General features: G+C 34.4%; 1 protein-coding gene across 1 annotated transcript; it reads right to left on the bottom strand.

Moving 5' to 3' along the window:
* Window positions 1-10,424: 10,424 nt before the first annotated feature.
* Window positions 10,425-21,500, bottom strand: LOC105212276 (protein takeout). The gene is made up of 4 exons (XM_011184162.3): window positions 21,056-21,500; window positions 11,393-11,482; window positions 11,153-11,303; window positions 10,425-11,086 (listed from the first exon to the last, which is right to left on the bottom strand). The coding sequence occupies exons 1-4, from the start codon at window positions 21,189-21,191 to the stop codon at window positions 10,651-10,653; spliced, it is 813 nt and encodes a 270-aa protein (XP_011182464.2). The 5' UTR covers window positions 21,192-21,500; the 3' UTR covers window positions 10,425-10,650.
* Window positions 21,501-22,789: the final 1,289 nt, after the last annotated feature.

Raw genomic sequence — 22,789 nt, 5'->3', positions numbered from 1 at the left:
TATATTGTATAAAGACCATTGAAAGTTGGAAACCATAATATTAGGTTAGAAGCACCGAGGTCCTTGTGTTCGATATATGGGGCCTTAAAAACCTATGGTCCGATTTCGGCGATTTTTAGAATAGGGCTGCCACACTATTAACATAGTATTTGTGCAAAGTTCTGCACCGATATCTTCACTAGTACTTACTTTATATATTGTAAATTGTCTTCAAAGTTCTGGTATATAGGAAGTAGGCGTGCTGGTGAAGCGACTTGGCCTATTTTCACAACATATCATTGGGATGTAAGGAAACTATTACAAACCAAGTTTCATTGAAATCGGTCGAGTAGTTCCTGAGATATGGTTTTTGACCCATAAGTTCGCGACGCCACGCCCATTTTCCATTTTGTAAGAAAATCTGAGTGCAGCTTCCATCTGGCATTTCTTATGTGAAATTTAGTGTTTCTGAAGTTTTTCGTTAGTGAGTTAACCCACTTTTAGTAATTTTCAACCTAACCTTTGTATGGTAGGTGGGCGTGGTTATGATCCGATTTCTTTCATTTTTGGACTGTATTAAGAAGTGGCTAAAGAAAACACGACTGCAGAAAGTTTGGTTTATATAGCTCTATTGGTTTCCGATATATATACAAAAAAACGTATTTGGGGGCGGGACCACGCCCACCTCCCCAAAATAATTACATCCAAATATGCCCCTTCATAGTGCGATCCTTCATACCAAATTTTATTTCCATAGCTTTATTTATGGCTTAGTCCGATTTTGCTCATTTTCAAAAGCAACCTTCCTATGGTGCCAAGAAATAAGTGTGCCAAGTTTCATTAAGATATAATAATTTTTACTCAAGTTACAGCTTGCACAGGCGGACGGACGGACGGACGGACAGACAGACATTCGGATTTGAACTCCACTCTTCACCCTGATCACTTTGGTATATATAACCCTACATCTAACTCGTTTAGTTTTGGGTGTTACAACTTTGTTGCGAGAGTATAAAAATGCTGATTCGAAAAAATAAATTGTACCTATTATAATACAACAAAAACTTTAGCGACTTATGGTTTCGTTTAGGACCGAAACTAAAGATTTAAATATTTCATTCCTTACACAAATCACATAATTGGCATTTAGAAAACAGTTAGCTGTATGAGTAGTTGCGCTTGAACAACCAACCAGTTCTGCCGTAGTTTACAAATAGTTCATTCACACTGCAGGTTACTTACAACAGAAGTATGCATGTAATGTCTAGGTATGTATAAATGTATAAATATAAAATATCCACATTTTTTGCATAATTTTACAATATCGCATATTTCCACACATTCACGACTGGGCTTTCCATGATTGTTATTATTATATTATATTTTCGATGAAGTCTACGAATCAACGCAGACGCCAAGTTTTTGTAATCAGCAATTTGTTTTGTAAATTATTGTAGAAGAATGTCGTTGTAGTATAAATGAACTTGACCTTTAATTATTGCCATTAAAAAGAAATTATAGATATAATGCAACGCTTGCAAAAATTCAAAGTGTACAAGCAAGCGAGGAAGAGCATTATTTATATTTAAAGATACATACAAATATACACCATTTAGATAATAAAACGGCGCATTCAGCGAGTTATGTCACCGCCGCATGCAATTCACACTTTTGCTGATCTCACGCAATTAATGTTTTATAATACAGACATGTACATATGTATGTATGTATGTTGACTTACTGACTGACTAAACTGATGGCATAAATGATGGCATAAGCAATGGCATGAAGTGTTGCATGAGTGGCAGTCGCTGTTGTTGCAGAGAAACAGCTGATGGGCGCCACCTGCCACAAGATTACAATAGCGGTAATTGACAAGTAATAATAAAATAACGGTCACAGTGAATACAATTTACACACCAAAGTAACTGTTCCATTCACTTTAAATAGATCAGCCAAGTATCTCATTACTATCATAATTGAGCAAATTGGACATTGTTTAAACCCACATCTGAAGCTCGTTTACTGTACCATAAATAAGTCGGCAGGAGAATTTTTGGCTATGACAGCCCACAGCATCCGTCTAATGGCTTCTCAATGTCAATTACTTCTTTGGCAATATAATCATCCAAGCGATTCCTTAAAAACGAACACTCCTCTAACTTTTAATATGACAAAGAAAGTCTTTAAAAGAGAGAAAAGAGACTATTAAATGGCCTATACTCCGGTGGTTTATAAAGGGGTTTTCAATAAGTAAATAATAAAAATAAATTTTTTTAAACAAAAATTAAAAAAACAAGTAAGGAAAGGCTAAGTTCGGGTGCAACCGAACATTTTATACAAATGTTATATCGCAATTTATTTAGAGATTTACCTATATTTTCGGTGAAAAATTACCCTTAGGCACTGAGTTCTTCATGTTTGATATCAGGGGCCTTGAAAAGTCATGGTCGATTTTGACAATTTTTCCACAAGTGATGTCACAGCTCAAATACAGTATTTGTGTAATGTTTTATTCCGCTATCGTCATTTGTTCCTAATGTATATACATATGTATTATAAAGTGAACAAATCAAAAGAATTCAAAATTGAGTTATATGGGAAGTAGACGTAGTTGTGAACCTATTTCGCCCATATTCCACCCGGGTCATCAGGGTGTCAAGAACGTGTTATATACCGAATTTCATTGAAATCTATCGAGTAGTTCTTGAGATATGGTTTTTCACCCTTAAATGGGCGACGCCACGCCCATTTTCCATTTTGTAAAAAGATCTCGGTGCAGCTTCCTTCTGCCATTTCTCATGTAAAATTTGGTGTTTCTGACGTTTTTCGTTAGTATTTTAACGCACTTTTAGTAATTTTCAACCTAACCTTTGTATGGGAGGTGGGCGTGGTTATTATCCCATTTCTTTCATTTTTGGACTGTATAAGGAAACGGCTAAAAGAAACGGCTGCAGAAAGTTTGGTTTATATAGCTTTATTGGTTTGTAAGATATATACAAAAAACCTGTTTGGGGGCAGGGTCACGCCCGCTTTTCCAAACAAATTACATTCAAATGTGCCCCTCCCTAATGCGATCCTATGTTCCAAATTTTATTTTCATAATACTATTTATGGCTTAGTTATAGCTCATTATGTGTTTTTGGTTATCGCCATTTTGTGGGCGTGCCAGTGGTCTGATTCCGCCCATCTTCGAACTTAACCTTCTTATGGTGCCAAGGAACACGTGTTCCAAGTTTCATTAAGATATCTCAATTTTTACTCAAGTTACAGCTTGCACGGACGAACAGACATCCGGATTTGAGCTTTACTCGTCACCCTGATCACTTTGGTATATATAACCCTATATCTAACTCTTTTAGTTTTAGGTGTTACAAACAACCGTTATGTGGACAAAACTATAATACTCTCTTAGCAACTTTTGTTGCGAGAGTATAAAAACTGTTTGTAATATCAATGAAATTCTTTATTCCTGTGAAAGTACATGCCATTATGTATGGAACTCGATTTCTTTTGCATGGCCACCACGGGCACGCTTGCAGATGTCCAGAGGCTGAACCCAATTTTCCACAGTTTTCAAGCATAAATCGGCCAATACTGCTGCAATTTCACGTTCGATTATCGTACGAAGTTCATCAATCGTCGCTGGCTTGTTGGCACAGACAAAAGACTTAACGTAACCCCACCGGAAATAGTCTAACAGCGTCAACGACCGAAACGGCCAAATGACTGAGCCATTTCGTGAGATAACTTGGTAACAAGTTTCAGCAAACTTGGTTGTGCCATTGGCTGTTTGGCTAGTTGGAACAACATATTGTCCAACTCCATATCATCCAAATCGGTATTCAAAAATATTCGATTATCATTTAGTGGTAGCGATTCCCATTCACAGTAACGTGCCGGTCTTGATCGTCATGGAAGAAGTACGTCCCAATGACTCGGTCGGCCCATTAACCGCACCAAACCGTAAATTTTTCGGGATGCAGTGGTGACTAATGGAGTACCTGACGATTGCTGTCTGACCAATAACGCATATTTTGCTTATTGTCGAAGCCATTCAGCCAGAAATGAGCCTAATCGCTACGTAGGACGTAGCGCACTTAAAGTTGAGGCCACTCCGAATCGCGGTAGTAAATTTTAATAACTTCGACTCGTTTTTGGATCATATATCTTTCCATGATGAAATGACAAACCTTACTGAAACCTTACTCTATCGGTATATTTTTGTAGTGTTGCTTTTGAAAAACCCTTTATTAGGTGATTTGTGGAAAGAGGTATCTACTTCTGAATTGCCTTCCAGCCGAAATAACAAAATTGTTACAACTTGGGACATTTACTTCGTTTCCTTAACCAATATAAAGACAACGAAACCCCCGACACAACAAAGTTCTTTATACTGGCCCACTAGCAACGTTTCCTCCAAAAAACTTATGTACGTTCCATAAGAGTAATATGTATAAAAATATAATCCTTATTTTCGGGAAGTCATTAGCGGGTCTGATGCTTAAGAACCCATCTGTCGGAGGCATTCTACAAAGAACGATTCGTTTAAAATTTGACTGTTGAAGACTTTTGACCCAAACTTTATTAAGTTAAAGTATAATTAGAGTAGCCACTAGAGAAATTAAAGAAAAAACCAATAGATTTCCGTCTTCTAATGGAATTACACGTCACACACTTTCACTTGGATTAACAATCAAAATTCAAATTCTCACCATGCATTTCGCGGAAAGAAAACGAAAAAAGTAAATAAATCACTTAAAAAGTGTTGGTGAACCGCCTTAGCAACCTGTTAAATGATATAAAGCATGTGCGTATCGAAGAAATTCTTCAAAGAATTCAAATGATTAGTCATTGAAAAATCACAGAAACTTTCGCTATTTCTGTTTCGAATTGTGAACGTGCGCAGACACTTTAATAACACTTAAATATAAACAAAAACGCCTCCACCCCGCCAGCTAATGGGTCCACAAGCAACTGCAGCCGGTGCTGCGTGCTTAGATCCGGTTTCGGCACACACTTGACATATTAGAATTTCGTATCACCACAACACCGCAGTTAGTAATTACAAACGAATTGTAAAAAACTTGCAGATATTTAACTGCTTAGTAATGACACATGCTCCACACAACGCAGGGGAGGTGAAGAGGAACACGACAACTGGGTGTAACAAAAAAAGTATAAATAAATTTAATCAAAATGCAATTATGTTAAGTGAATGCGGTATGTTAAAGGCAATATTAGGGTGGTACGAGAAGTTTTTTTCATTTAAAAAGTAACAGCAAACGAGTCTAATATAGTATAAATCCCACGATAGTCGGGTGTAAGTAACCAGAACGGATCCATTTTTTTATCCATCTGTAAGTTCGATATTTTTTGCCGAGACATTGTTTAAAAATTGTATCTTAATATAAGAACTTGAGCTCACCAGGTTGGTAGATTTTTTATGTTTTGGAGTAACGACTAAGACTGTTCAGAGTGCAGTATATCGATACTAGAGATAGCTAAACAGAGATATAAAATAATGTAATTCGACTGGGAGAGAAGGATATTAAAAATCGATAATCAGTCAGTAGTTGAGATTCTTCACACAGTCCAAAACTGATGAGCCCGGACGAATAACTACAACTTTTCCACTAAAGGTTTAAGAAGTAGTTGTAGTTTCTACCACTACCAAAGTTTAATTCTTAATTATAGATATATGATAGGGAAGGAAGAAACCGAAAGCCTCGAGACTAATTCCGAATTGCGAAGTTTATTACTACACCCTCGTACGAAGAACTAACAACAATAAGGCACTAAACCACAACACATAGCAACTGCACGCAAGCAAATAAAACAGCATTTACTGGACAGGCCGGCCCATTTCGCGTCACAAACACACACAAACACAAAATACATATGCACACTTTTGCGAACTGCTTACTCGAAGCACATACCAAGAACGAGCTCAAGCTCCAGCTATAGCTAGAGTTAAAGCTTAAGTCAAACTTTACGCGTTCGCGGCAAAACAAATATTTATAAAAACAACAATAAAGCGTACGCGTTCCATATATAGAGGCAGCAACAGAAGCAACACAAATTATTTGTGTCAATACCAAAACAAGCAAAAAAGAAAAGAGAAATTACTAAAAAAACAAAATAAAATAAATAAATAACCAACAAGAAATGAGACCAAAAGAAATCAAAGCAAACATGATCACAAAAAAAGTTAAGAAAGGTGCAGAGACATAAAAAAGATAGCAATAACAAAGAATTATCTACATTTGTGTTTCTATAAGCTTAAGCGACTAAAATCGGGGGAACACATTCTTTGCTACTCGTCGTACACGTTGTTGTTGTTACTGTTGGCGACATTGTGAATTTACGTTTACCTTCATTTGTGGGTTAAAAGTTATAACAATATGTCAGATTTAAACGTATGACTTGCGTTGGAATTTGCGCGTTCAGCATAAAAATTGAAAATTAAGAAAATAAATATTTAAAAAAAGTAAATATTTATTATTTATATATTCTGAAAATGCTCATACACAAAGCGTAATTAAATATATGCGTTTATTTGTGTGTTAATGTTTATATAGAGTAATTTTTTTTATATAAAAAAATATTTATACAAACTATGTATAAGCACTTTGTTTAAATAACTTTTTGTTTTTCTTCGCGTACGTACAATAACTGCGACTCAGCTTTTGCCTCGACTTAAGCTCTGGTTTTGGAATTTACACTCTTTGTTTTGGCCTTTCGGCGACATAGAGCGTAACATGGAAAGTGCATTTACATTTGGCCTTACGCGTAAAAATCAGAGCATACCTTCACCCGCACTTTTGAGTTAACACGTACATGTGTGTATGCATATTAGGGCTTGTACATACATACATACATATACACGTATGTAGGTAAGCAAATTGTTAACTATATTTGCGGAGATACACTGGCTGACAGAGAATCAGGAACAATGTATTTATAAAAATTATTTCATTAGGATGAAAAAAAAGAAAATTTATAGCATAATATAAAAGAAAATACTTTGTAGACATTTATTTATCAATAGACAAATCACATCTAACATCAAGGAATGTATAATAAATTTTAAATGTAGAAACTATTGTATACACAATTCATGTCATATATCTCAACAACAGGAATAATACATATTTCAAGTTTCTAATTGTATTTCCATTTCGTATGGAAAAAAAGTTTAAATTTGAAGTTAATTGTAGCAAGCGGCAAATTTTTTAATTAATTAAATATACGGCGCTACGACTACGTAAATATAAGCAATTTAACTACTTTTATTATTTATTATTTACAGTAATGCAAAAATTATACAATTAAAAAATTACATATGTATGTATGTGTTAATAATTGTTTTATAGAAATTATTTCATTTATTTCTTGTTTGCTTATTTTACTTATGCAATAACGAAGAAAGAAGCATAGACCAAGACTGGTAATTAAAAAGAGCAAAACTCAAGCAATAAATTGTTGAAAATATGCATAAACTAGAAAGTAAAATTAACGCTAACACTAATAGCAGAAATTAGTACAGGTTTTACGAGCTTTGCTTGCTTGGTTCACGGTTGAAGGATTTCCAGTAATGGCTTAAGAAATCATTATGGCATATAGCGCTGGCTTTAAGAGTTTCTTTGCTTTGATATATGTTTGTATTTATATACAAGAGAAAATTATGAGATTCGAACTTATTTCATACTTAGATATACCATTTCTTTTCGTATTTAAGTTTTCAGAGTGAAAATTCTAATTGGTATATTTACATAATATATTTCAGTGAGGAATAAAATTTGCCTTTTTATACAATAAGAATCGAATAACAGTGTTTGTTTAAATTTCAATATGGGTGCCCTACCCTTATTTAATTTCCACATCGTTTGTGAAAAATAGTGAATATTCTTACCCGGAAATGCACATGCGAATCCGTCTGATTGTCTTTAGGAATACGTATAACGAATGTTAGATCCAAAATGTATAGTTTTATTTTGATTTCATAATGCAATTTTTAAAACATGATATACGCACTAGAATGTTATATTATTGTTAATTATTAACAACCACTTAATATTTTTCTTCCTATATTATTTGCAACGCACACAAAAAATTCAGGACAAGCTAAATAATTGCGGAAGATGTCAAAATTATAACTACAGCAAACTTAGCGTCAAATGTCAAGTGCATAAAAGACTTTAAAAACGAGTGTGTGCAATATCACAATACTCTCTCAAATAAGATTTTCTAAAAATCTGTAATAATGTCTGCCTAAATTAAAAAAAAATTAGTATTGTATTACGAAAATTAATGTTTATTCCAAACACCCAATCTTTAAAGCCTTTCTGGAAAGACAACTAAAACCCTTCATATATTTATTAATTTCTGATAATAATACACATTTTCATTGTGTGAAACTACTTTTGTTTATCAAAATCATCAAAAGAAAAATAAACACAAAACATTTTCACCATGATTCTGCTGCCACCACAGTCACACACACACACATATGTACATACAAACACACAAAATGTGAGTGAGCAAAAGCAAATGTCAAAGAGGGAGAGTGTAAAACAGGCCTAAAGGAAAAAGGTAAAAATTAACAGTATACAAGAATGTTAAACATTTATTTTTTTTTTTTGATTTTACACAAACAGGAAGATACAAGTTAGTTACTTTTCTTGCTGATAACACGGCGACAGTTTATAAATAACTCATATCAATGAATTATTTTTGTCCACACAACTTGCGACGCTTATTGTCTTCATTATCTTTTGCAGCGTCGCAGCTTTGCGCGCACAAACAAAACATTCAGTCGACGCAGTCGAACGACCTCAACGACGCACCCCCCACCCACTTCTTAGTTTCTTCTTCGGTTCCACTCCTTGCAATAAGCTTGCAGCAGATTTACGTATTTTCGGACGAGAATGGAATGAACACTCTTTTTACAAAGTTTAACACTGCCGAAAACGTACTCCGCAAACAAACGACCGTACAGAAAGACTTCCAAAGGCTGGTCGATGTTGAACGGGCGTGCGCGTAACAACAATACCGATAAATAGAAACACACATGCAAACTAGTGCAAATATACCGGAGGTGCGGCGATTTTACGGGTGAATTTACCGCAAGGCGCTGTCAGCAAATTTTTCATTTTTTATGCAAATATTTTGCAAAGGAATACATTACTTTTTGTTTAGTGACTCACAGATATGTACAAAATTTTCTTTAAGCCGTTTCCAACTATTGCGCTCCCGAACTGAACTAATTGCTTTCAAACAGACAAGCTGCTTTGATTTTATTTGCACTAACGAATAGACAGAAAATTGATTTTCTTTTCGATTTTTCCTGATTGTTATATCTTCAATATGTCTCACTACACACCAATGACGTTTTATGTTATTGCTAAATGCAAATATTTCAGGTTTATAACACTTTTTTTCATATTTTTTCACATTGATATAAATGCTAAATCCTTTATATTTTTAAGTAGCACTTTTTTACTTTTTCTAGTACTCCTTCAGCACATTTTCACTTACATTTGGTTTTGCACGTTTTCTCCAAGGGATATGTTTGCTAATAATTTCCAATTATATTGATTTACACACAAGTTTTTCACAAAATTTCACCAAATTGCAAGCATTAAAACACGAAATTAACTCCGTCTACAATCTGTAATCCGAACACACAAATGAAACGAGCCAACTGAAGAAGAAATAGAAGAATCATTTAACAGCAGCGATTTGTGAGCGAAAGGTGAGAAAATGGTAACAAAAGCAAATTGGAACTTCATGGAAGTATATATGTGTGATTTTTGTTTGTGTTGGTTGCTTTGTTTTGGTGTGCGCCGCACAGCGTTGTATTCGAGTGGTGAATTTATCGCAAAGTGTTATACTCTGCACAGCTGATTGGAAAAATTGACATAAGGAAGTATTTTAGGCGGTAAAAACCGTAGTTTGACAGCTTCCTTTTTAAATGTGGCGTACTTGTGTGTGATATTAAAAAAAATTGTGAAAATTGCAAATTTTATGTGTTTAAAGTGTTAATATTTTTACATTTTCGTTAAAGGATATACATAGGTTGAAGCAATGCTAGCATAAAGTAATGTATAAATTGTTTGATAAATGTTTTCTGAGTGAAAATAGAAAGTGCTGCTGGTAATCTTTCCCATCACGTAGCTTGAAGATTTTATGTTAAACAATTCAGCTAACGTAAGTGGTAATTTTATTATGGAAATGCTATTGACATAAAAGTGCGACATGCAGATTAATTACAATTTGTATTAATTAATGTATATTTTTATGTACTTTTGGAGTCTCAAGTGCATAACCTCAATTTACAGCAAACTGCTTTAGCTACTTACCAATCAATTATTTTATAGAAAATCTAGTGTCCATTGCAAAATTATATAAATAAAACCTCTGATACTATTATTATTTACATATTTTTATAGTAAAATACATATATTTTATATATAAATTTACAATGTGTGTGCCTTAATTTACGCGCTTACATATAGCTATACATAATAAATTCAAGAATAATTCAATTTAACGTACTCACTCACATCTTCTTATAATAATATCTATATAATCTTTATTAAATACTAAAATCAAAATACCCAGCTCAAAGACATTTCAGTTGCACACTTATTTTAGAGCGCCACCTATTCAAGAACTCAAGAATATCGAGTCGAATGGTATTTCCTCAAATAGCTTATTCGAGATATCACGGAAAATTTTACCAAAACTACGCGCATAGCCAACCTTCAGTTCATTGAATACTGTCTCCCAGTTATCATTCAAGAATCGATTCATTGTTTGTGACAGTAAGCGATCATTGAAGAGATTATCGAATTGTAGATAGACACGTTTGGGATTCAAGTCGACACGGTACTCCTTCAAACGCATATATTTGACGCCATCGCGCATGAAGGGTTCACCAATGAGCCGATGTTCGATACGTGTATTGATCAATGTCATATTTGCTTTGCCATTACCCGTTATAGGTAGTAGTAGTATGCGTCCTGACATTTCATAATCACCAACCATTTCAATGCGATCGGTTTTACTGTCGCAAATGATCAGATGATTAGTCAGATCAGTGCTAAATATGACGAAAAAAATAGAATAGTACAAAATGTTTATTATATTAAAAACTATTTAGGCATACCGATAGCGTTGTACTTTGCTGGTCGAGATCATGTCATGCACGAGTAAATTTTTCATGGTCTGCTTTAGCGTAATAGGTGCATTGCCGGAGTCAATGACTAGCGATTTAACAGCGAGTGGTTCTAGTGGTGGTATGCCGAACTCCTTGTTGCCTAAATTAAAAATAAACAATTTTGTAAACATTAATAGTATTGGAGGTGAATGCTTTTAGTTAAAGAAAATTGTAAATAAATTAATTTACCATCTTTGAGCAGCAATATCGCATTGTTCACAGCATCCACTAGGCATTTGTCAAAGTTAGCGTCGCGTTTGCACTTGTCAAAGTTAGACGCTGGAAAAAATATAAAGAATCAGTTAGCATGTGCTTGGAATTTAAAATAGTTTATGACTATTATATATTATTATTTAAACACGTCTTTCACACATTTTTCAAACATTTTTTTAATAATTCTACCAAACAATTAAGAATTCTAAATATGTATAGTAATAGTCCTTGAACTCAGCAAATGTATATAACGTATTTAAGCTTGTTATTATTTTTATGATTTAAGAAACAAATTATGTCAATTCTTTGTGCATATTTTCTTTATTTAATTGCTTTAAAGCTTTTATGAGCTTATCGCGCACGCGTATATTCGCAAATATGTACGTAAATAAGTCGCCACCTCCTTTGCATACAAACTACGGAAGTACGACGCAGAGAAAAATAATGAGCTCTGCTTATCTTTTTCTGTGCATAAAAAATAAATGTATGTAAATTTGTGTTCTTTTTAACATTTATTACAAACGCACTGCCGCGAACGTGTTTGAAATACGCGTACACACCTATTTTTTGTATACCAATATTGGGAGGAGAACTGATTAAGCGCATCATTAAATTAACGCACATAAAAATTTATTTATTAAGGAAGTCCGACGTCACTAACATATGTACTTATATAAGTACTTAGAGCCATTTATAGTTTAGTCATTATTTCGCATTTTCTTACGTGTCTATTCCAGAGAGTTGTGATTCCTCTCAAAAGGACACATATTAAAAATATTAGAATTTTAACTCTAAGAGTACTATTGGGTCAGGTTAAATAAAGTTTTTGTTTCTATTTGACGTTGAGATCAAAATTATGGTACACTGTTAGGAGAAATGCTGTTCTACCTCTCCTTACAAGTTCCTCAGCCTCTAACGCGTTTCAACGTTCGAAAAATGGTTCTTAGCATTAGCTTGAGTTACAAATTGAGTCTAACCAATATTTACAAAAACTTCACGAGAATATATTTTACACTAAACCTTGCCAAAACCATATCAAATATCGCTTGTCACCCCGATGCAAACAACGACTTTTATTTTTTACTTCCATCTTTACACACTGAAACAATGCAAAATACAGGAAATAAATTTCGGTCAAACTTGAGCACATACAAACAGGTTGTTGTCGCTCAAGGTCTACCTTAAGACATGATAAATGCTTGGCGTCAACAAAAAAAATGCCAAACTCACAACATAACCTCACTTAAGGCTTATGCGCGCTTATGAGATTACGAAAAAATGCGAACAATTCGTAAAGTTCATTAGCACCACCGCAATCTACACAACAACAAGAATGCAATGCCGATAAGTAATCGAAAATGATGCATTTAAAGCAGAAGTAGACAACAACAATAAGCGTGTAATGATGCGCGTATTCGCAGCATTCATACAAATAGTGCGGCGTGCTAATATCGCAGAGATTAAAACTTGTTTGACACACATTGAATGTAAAGCCAAAAATGCATGGCTTAGCTACTTTTAGTTCAATGTCAAGTTGAAGTACAGATGACAACAACAAAACAGCGGCGCTAAGCTAAACTTAGTGGTATTCATTGAATTTAAATAATTAATAGTTTTTACATTTTTAAATGAAAATATAATATAAACTTCATGCTGTCTAAATTGTATGTTAGGCGTGTTCGTAAAAATAAAAAAATAAAATATTTCATTATTAATAATAGTAATTAATACTAAATAAACATATTTTTTGCGATAATTAGTTTTGTTTTTTTGCTCCAAAAATCTTTCTTTATCTTAATATATAACATACATACCATACATGTTAATTTAAAAATGAGTCTCACAAAACATTAAGATTAGATGCCACGAGAGGGACTTTTCAATTTAATTTAGGGTGAAAAGATATATGAAAGGTCATCAAAAATCTTTATTTCCCACAGTTCAATCTGGTTCTTGTAAATAGTCTGTCATGACAGACCAGTCCGCTCTGGAGGAGTTTTTCGCTTAATACTGGTTACGCACAAAAATTTCGCTACAATATACAATATGCAATATTTTCAAATTTCAAGTGTTGGTCCTGGTAACCACTCTAACCAGCCCGCAGTAGTGACAAACAACTTTTCACCCATCATTATCCAACAAGTACTATGTAGTAATTATCTGCCACGACCTATGATAACATTTTTACGAATAACTCGTTTATTTAATACTCTTGTAATGTTTTGTTATCTCTTTTAGCTTATTTTCGCTTTATAACTTCAGCGAATTGTGTCATCGCCAATTTACGTAAACATTAAGGCGGATGAAGCCATTAACCAAAAACTGAGAACAACACCAGGAAGTAATATTTTACAAATACACACACACATACATATATACACAGGCAATCAAAAAAGCACGCGCAAATTGTTCCATTTAACGCTCTGCTGAAGGCCTGCTCGCTTGATTAGCAACGTTCCGCTCTCGTTTCGGCAACACGTGTTGTTGCTGGTGGAGCCATATAAAAAATTCCAAATCAAAATAACAACAAACCAGCCAGCCAGCCGGCTTCTTCATCTTCATTGAAAATAAAGTTAGCTGTCAGTGTTGTAGACTGACATTAGCGACTGAGTTGTTGTCAGACAGACAGACTTTTGTTCGCGAACTTGCTGACCATATATATATAAAAGTATCTACATATATACTCATATTTATTAGTGACGACCGGTTGGAGATGCCCAAACTAGTGTCTATGCTTTTGTGGTTTTTGTGTTGGCTTTTATCCAACATTATGCTCGACTAGAAGGCAGGCACGCTTACCCACATACATTTCGCCTTAGGCGGGCTGTAGTATTCGTACATAGCGAGTACGCGCCGATAAGACATGGCTATGTCTCTTATCTAGCTTCGCTTTTGTTATGTTGTCTAAAAGTGGAATAACCTTGTTGGTTTGTTTATGTCTCTTTTGTCGACTGTCCAGTCAACCAGTTCAGTGACTGAAAAAGCTCATTAAATGACATAATGCTGTAAAGTGGTTGTTGTTATTGTTGTGCATTTGACTGTTGCAATGCATTGATTTTTTCTGTGGCGGCAAAATGAAATTTGAATACACACATACATACATATTTTTCAAATATTTGCTAAAAATTGCATATTTGAGTGTATTGAAGCATGCTATCCATAATTAATATTTTCATACTCAATATGACTACTGAGCATAAGAGGAGGCGGGATCCAACATTGTAAAGCAAAAGTAAATTAATTATTAGTAATTATTTGAAAATGACTGCCTATTATAGTGCGGTGTCGTCATGTGTTTTTGAAGTCGATAACTATGAGATCATATTTTTTCGATCTTTCAGTTTGTACAGCAGCTATATGCTATAGTTAACCGATCTGAACAATTTCTTCGGAGATTATATTATTACCTTAAGCAGTAATCCATGTCAAATTTCGTGAAGATAACACGTCAAATGCGAAAATTTCCATACAAGCCATTGATTCCGATCGTTCGGTTTATATGGCGGCTATATGCTCCAGTGAACCGATCTGAATTTTTTCGGAGATTAAATTATTTCTATGAACAATAACTCACACCAAATTTCGTGAAGATATGTAGTAAAATGCGGAAGTTTTCCATACAAGCCCTTGATTCCGATCGTTCAGTTTGTATGACAGCTACAGGATATAGTGGTCCGATATCGGCAGTTCCGACAAATGAGCAGCAAAATTTCAAAACGATATCTTCAAAACTGAAAGACTAGTTCGTATATATACAGAAAAACGGACGGTCAGACGGACATGGCTAAATCGACTCAGTTCAACATACTAATCATTTATATAGAGTAGTTTTCCTAAATAACGTACACATTAATTGTCAGGCCTATTCGTTAAATCGAATTTTTCGTTAAATCGAGTACTCACTTAGAGGTATGTTTTTCAAAATAAAAAATGAGTTAAATATCAGTAAATTACAGTTTAATAAATTGTTTTATTAATTATTTGTTAGAAAATGAAAAAATCCAATATATTCTTCCAAAATGGACCAATTCTGACACTTATACTTCTATTTGGTGCTGATCAATAATTTTTAACTTTTTTATAAAATTCAACAATTTTTTCAATTTCCACATTTCTTTTGAATTTTTTCAAGTTTTATTTGTAATTCTGGTTCGATGTTATTTGATTTTTTCTCTTTCTTCATATGTCTTCTTCATGTTGTTCGTTAATCCGAGTACTTACAAATCCCCGATGTTCGTTATTTACTCAATGTAACAAATTTGCTTGATCGTTATAAGCGGTTTTCGTTAAAACGAATATTCGTTATTTTGGAAAACTACTGTATTTACTTTATCGGGCCTCCGACGCTTCCTTCTATGTGTTACAAACTTCGTGACAAACTTAATATACCCTGTTCAGGGTATAACAATATAGACATAGATTACATCGGAATTCTTTAAGCCTTAAAATTATGAAAAAGAATTACCTCGCCTTTAAACAAACAGTTTTTTACGATAAATATACTTGCAGTATTCCACTATTTCACTACAATTTACTTCATTTAAGTTTTAAAAAACTATCTACATTCTAATTGTCGAATAATTTCACTTATTACTTCCAAATTTACTGCTTTATTGTGTGATCTAACCCTTTTGTGCGAAAACTCATTAATTGCCTCGCCATAAACGAAATTGTACACAATTTAATGCCAAGGTCAACTGGCACATCACTTTATATGTATTTTTCCGAAATGATCGTAAATTAGTTGGTCAAATATTCCATACCAATTCGTATAATAATCATTACACTTCCAGCAAAGGTAATCATACGCCTTCGCAATTGTGTTTTTTCCTCACGCTCGCGAAAATAGCAAGCAATTTGCATGCAAAGGCGCGTGTAAATAAAACATAAATATTGATTGTAATTGAAATATGTAGAGGTGTTGAAAGGGTTGCGGTGCATTAATAAAAATGCAATAAAAGTTGCAATAAAAAGTGTGGATAGCGAAACCAAATAATTGTTTGGCAAATTGCCAACTATAAAGTTCGTATAAGACCACCCATTATTATGAAGAGTTGGCAGTTGAATTCGAAATTTACTATTTTTTTTTTATTGAAGGTCATTAGACAAAATTTTTGGGTTTGTTAGTTTTTGTTTAATTATTTATTAAATTAAATGTTTAAACTGTCTTGTGATTCTACTATATTTTATTAGTGACCAAAAACTAAAATCTATAACAATTATAAACTTACAACTGTCATGATAAAACAGCCTTTCAAACTGCCAAACCACTGCAGTATATTTCAGGCAGAACCCTTTGCTGTTGGGAAAGCTCCAGAGCTATCCTCCAACGCACCAACCCGATACTCTAAAGTTAACGTCTACATAGACAGCCCAGCAGCAATCAAGGCAATCAAAATAACCTCGTTTCGAATATCGGTCAAAAATGTTCTGAGTAGCAAGATAGTAGTGCTGAGTGTATCCAGGAATATGCGGCACCACTACTACTGGGTGCCAGGCCTTAAAGTCATCGAAGGCAACGAAATCGTAGACGGAATTGCGAAGAGTGGTGTACAGCTGTCATCCGGAAACGTGATCGACATTGGTAAACCCATGCACTGCCTGTACGACGACATAGACAGGTGCATGATAAGAAAAATCAAAGCGCTATGGAAGAATTTACAGGGTTGTAAAACCGCAAAGGTTATGTGCAAAGCGGTAGATCAGAAATATACAAGGTTCCTACAAGCACTCGATAGAGAGAGCTGTAGGGCCATGGTTGGCCTCCTTCTGGTCACAGCCTGGTAGCGGCATACGCCTATAAGATAGGGCTATCAGATAGGGAGGAATGCAGGAAGAGCGGGGGCACCAAGGAAACAGTGGAACATCTCTTGTGCGTTTGTCCTGCGTTAGCAAGGCACTCTATCTGGTATCGCTAAGGACCTAAACTGGTGTATGCGTTGCCTGCGTGGCCTGCAGACATAACAGACCAACCTAACCTAACATAACTCTCTTGCAACGAGCAAACATTGGGGTTTTTTGAAAATATTTATAAAAGTTACGTACAGATTTAAGTAAGAGATTTCAACGAATTTGAAACGCGACTTAAACGTATGATGCTGATAACAGAAGTATAATACAATCTACTGTTTTATTATTTTTTCTTATCGAATTATTATAAAGGTTCTAATCGAACCTGCAAACCTTCTTAATGTACATGCAGTTTTATAAACTATTGCAACCACATCGTGAGAGTAATACCCCTGACAGACGGCGGCGTTAAGTCGGATTAACTGCTTTAATCGGGGTTAATTCGAGAGTTATCTCAGTTAACTCCGTTTGCTAACTCCCATTTAATCCTCAAAATTTTTAGAGAGTTAGTGGGAGTTCGGGGCATTTTCGTTGGCAACATTTTTAAACATGGCCGCTTTTAACCTATTGTGAATGAAAATATGCAATACTGACGGCTGTTTTTCAATTAAATGTAAACAAAAACTTACATATGCAATGAAATAGCTAAATAGCGATATATACCAAAATGAAAATATTATTGCCAATCAGCTGTTAATGGGAGTTCATAACTCGCTTTGCTGATTTGCTGACAGATCTCATGATGTTAGCTTGTTGGTAAAAGTGGCTTACATATCTGATATTTTTGAATTTTTAAATAATCTAAACATGACATTGCAAGGTAACGATGTAACAATATTTAAAGTGCAAGACAAAGTGGAAGCTGCAAGAAAAAAGCTTATAGTGTGGTTGCAACGCGCGGAGACAGGGAACTTTAAAGCATTTAGTAATTATGTGAAATACAAAAAGAGTATAACATTACTGCATTGCCACAAGACATCTTAATTCAATTTAAAGAATATTTATTAGAGCTGGAGAGGAATCTTCAAGAATATTTTCCTCCAATCGATGGCAACAAAGCTTGGATAAGAAACCCATTTACATTCAAGTTAGATTCCGAAACAAATTTTACAGATTCAGATGTCGATTCGTTGATTGAAATGTCAACTGATACAGCATTCAAGGATATATTTGACACAAGACTATTGATTTAGTTTTGGTTATCTTGTCGTCAAGAATACACAATACTAGCTCATTAAGCAATGACCACTTACAAATGTGAAGCTGGGTTTTCAACACTAGTTTACTTTAAAAACAAATATCGACGTATGTAATATGGACCACCTAGTTATCTTGAATTTCAGTTGTTAAATCCTCCGTTATTTTCGTTTGATTTCTTCGTCTATTCGCGCAAGTTTCCTCAGTTTCAATTTACCGTTCAGCAAGTGCGGATATTCGAGCAATAGTGATTTTTGTAAAATAGTGGTTGCTGATAATTATATGTGCGTAAGCGAATTTTACTTTTTTACTTAAAATTTATTGTGGAACGAATAAATTGACAAATAATGTGTGTTAAATAAATACTTTTTGCTAATTTTGAATGGTTATAGTTTAATAAATATAGTTCAGATTGGAATTAAACTCAGTTATATCGCCACAACATGTTGAGTGTAATGTGGACTACCACAGTAGAGGCTAATATGGGCTAATGGTCCATATTACCCGCAGAACAATTCTTACTCTTTTAGCTCGATTATCTTTAAGTTCCACACTCAAGTCACAAAATACAAACTTTCATGGGACCTCTTAAGAGTTATCTTTCGGAAGAAATACGTGTTTGGATGCGTTCGAACGGCAGAGCTTTGACACACTTCGATATGGCAGAGCTATATGGAAAGGCCTATTTGCGAGTTCAGAGTGGGGAAATCGCAATTAATGGATTTCGCACAACCGGTATATTTCCTTTGAACCGGTATATATTTCGCGACGATGAGTTTTTAGCTGCGGATGATGTAGCATCGCATTCTCCTCCTCGAGAGTTTGAAAGCGCTTACGAAGTACCAGATGAAATACTAAATAACGAAATCATTATAGAGAGTCCGCATCCAATAAGCAATATTTGTAATGAAAATGTAAATCGTTCAGTTCTAAGCGAATTAGAAACCAATTCTAGGGTCATAACACCGATGGAAATATCTCCGGTTCCTATAAAAAAAACGAAGCCTTCCAATCGTGGCAGGCCAGCAGGAAAGTCCACGTTGATAACATCTTCGCCTTCAATCTTTATAAATTTCTTTGGAGAAAGCATCGGAAAAAGAACCTCTATGAAAAACCAACAGACGACTGGATATTGATTCGAATGAACCCAGCTCTTCCAAGGAAATTATCAAAAAAATAAATTTTACAAAAGAAAAGTGTACAGGTAAGACTGCTTAAATAAAGATTTGGATTAAATTTTTAAAACTTTTGTTCCCTATTTTTATTCCCAAAAAACACCAAGATAATTCTAGTCAACCCAGCACTTCCAAAGCAATTATGAAATCAATAAATTCAGCCAGAGAAAAATGTTCAGGTAAATCAAGGTTTTGATTTGACATTTGTAGATAACATTTTATTCTTTATTTTCATATCAGGAAAAGGGAATAAAGCAAATTCCTCATCCTCTTCGGACTTGTATGACAATTACAGTGTCCGGGACGAATCTGACGGTGAAATTCTAGAATTTGTAAACGCCGGTGAGAAAGAGGATGCGAAATGCCTATATTCCGATGCTTTCTCCAAAGAAAGATCGGTCTGGTGAAATACGGGTTCCATGTGTCTCTTGTAAAAATTGGAGCCAAGATCTCTTTATATGCGACATGTGTACACAATAATCACTTCGGCTAATATGGACTACTTGGCCCATATTACCCCCCAATATTTTTTTCGCGTTTCTGGGTATTTTTACGTTTTTTTAGTTTATAATATATTTTGCGTTTGGAGTTATTGTTTCACAAAAAAAAAATAAAAATGAATTTTTCTTTTAAGTTAATCAAATAAATTTGATTGTATTATTGCTTGTATTTGGTGACCTATATACCAAAAACGGATTGGTGGTCCATATTTGCCTACTTTACTCTATTAAAAGTGTATTATTTAATCTCATGTAACCGTCTTGAGTTGAATATTATTAAGTGGGTCACGAAAGGACAGTGTGAAAATTACAAGGTCATGGCAAAACTAAGTTTGGGAAGCACTGGTCTAGGCTATATGATAAATCCATATCGCTATATACATACATATCATTTAATGGTACCAAGGTATTCTTGATGTTTTGATAGATTCCTCCGAGTATATCGACACTACACTATTTGCTTTCTATTAATAATCTCTTATTGACTTCAAAATTCTTCTATTATCGAAATAATAATCATTGGCGGCAATCTGAAATACGCATTAAGTAACAAACTAAAACAACTCAAAAAAAATAAAAGTTAATGTTCACTATCTCGTCGCAAAAATCCATAAAAAAATCATTTCAAAAACTTTAATTCAATTGTAATATATAAAATCAATAAAAAAAATGATTTACACATTTTGTTGAGGTTATGTTCTCTAATAATTCTCGCATAACTTGCATTCCGATGGAATCCGCTGAAATTTCTCAAATTTCATAGTGTTCAACTGAATATATTCAGATTATTTCAGCAACTCAGTTACTTTTACTATTCGTTTTACGATTTTCGCGCATTTGTAATGCTCGTAAATTACGAAACTTATCATTTGTAGATATTCGAAACAACAACAACGAAAAAATGCAAAGAAACTTACGCAAATCTTTGGCAGCACTTGTATTAGCCAATTGCAGTGCAAGTTGCACAAACAGCAACAACCAAACTAATGGCAGCAATGTTAACTTGAAGCCAAAGTCACTATGTAACTTGTTGCGCATGCGTGCCGCCGACATTTTTACAACTTTTAATTTATTTCACTTTTCTTTAGTTTTTAGTTTGTATTTTATTATTTGTTTTGTTTTTTTCCGTTATTCACACGAAAATATTACGTTTTGAATTAAGATTGTCTAGCATGAAAAAATTTTATCGAAAATATTTTATTTAACTGTTTTTTTCTATTCTGTTTCGTTTAGCACACTTTAAGACTGGTAACTAATTAAAAATTATTTCGTAATATTTTGAATCAAATTTGTTCGATAGACACGCCGTCAACACCACTGTTCTCTCGCCAGCGAGTTATCAACACAAATTGAACGGGATGCTAGGCGCATGTGCCGCTTATATAGGAAGCTTCGGCTTTGCTGACAATCCAACTAGCAAGCAGCCCATCAGTCAGCTTCATAGTGCCACTAGTTATTCTCACATACTGTGCTCATACACATACATACATATTTAGCAGCAGTTTTATGTGCCTACGAACACTTGTAGAGGGGCTTTTTGAGTCGCTCATTGCATGCATACAAACAAACCAGTATACTTATGTGCGTATTTATACTCATACCACTGAACCACTGAACCACTTAAACATCGAAACTATAAATGTGAAAACATGTCTGTTTTATAGCTCACCAATAATATTTGCGCTCGATTGATCGTATATTTGGTTGCCTTTTACTAAACATCTTCACCAATTGGTAGCTATAAGCGTAACAAAGTCCTTTTGCTTTCTCTCTGCTACTATCAACTGTTATCACATTGAGTACTTTTATTTTCATTTCATTTGTTGTTCAGCGCGTACCAACCTTCCAAATTCATAGATAATTTTTAGAATCCTTCTCTCAAACGCACCAAAACCTCGCTTTATTGGATTTTGACATCGTCACCATATAAATATGAAGTCGGACATAACGTCCGTTCCTACCACAGTCGGTTCTACATAACCGGAAGGGACGCGGATTTTTATTCGGCTAAGGACTGTCAAATCGGCAGCATTGCTCAAAATTACTTGGTGAATGTTTTATGTCGCTACAACAACTGATACAACGTTTTCACTACCGGCTGGGCTACGTAACCGGATCCTCCGCTTTTCTTTATCCGACCAAGGACTGTGGACTCGGCAGAATTCTTCAAAACTATTTGGGATACGTTTTCTCTCGCTACAACTCATAAGTCGTCGTAGTGCCTTCCGTTCCATTCACAGGCTTATGGCAATCATTTAGAGAATAGCTTTTAAGCATATCTTATTTCGAAAGCTAATGCACACAGCTTGGCTTTAGCTTATATTTGGAAACCACCTTGCACACAGAAAAGTTGTTGCTCTACATAAACTCGTTTCAATACTTAGAGTGATTGGCGCCTAATGTGCCGAAGCTCTACTCGTATAAATACCGCTTTCTTCACTTCCAGCTACACTTCAAATTTTGCTAGATATTTCAAGTTACGCTAACAAATAGAAGCTAAAATTGTCTCTCAATGTCTATGGGTTTTCATACGAAGCTCTTTTAATTTGTATACTCTCGCAACAAAAGTTGCTAAGAGAGTATTATAGTCATAAAACTAAACGAGTTAGATATAGGGTTATATATATCAAAATGATCAGGATGACGAGACG

This window comes from Zeugodacus cucurbitae, chromosome 2 (genome assembly GCF_028554725.1).
Source record: "Zeugodacus cucurbitae isolate PBARC_wt_2022May chromosome 2, idZeuCucr1.2, whole genome shotgun sequence".
In the NCBI taxonomy this organism is placed as follows: Eukaryota; Metazoa; Arthropoda; class Insecta; order Diptera; family Tephritidae; genus Zeugodacus; species Zeugodacus cucurbitae.
The sequence above is the reverse complement of the archived record's forward strand: the minus strand, read 5'-3'. Positions and strand labels throughout refer to the sequence as shown.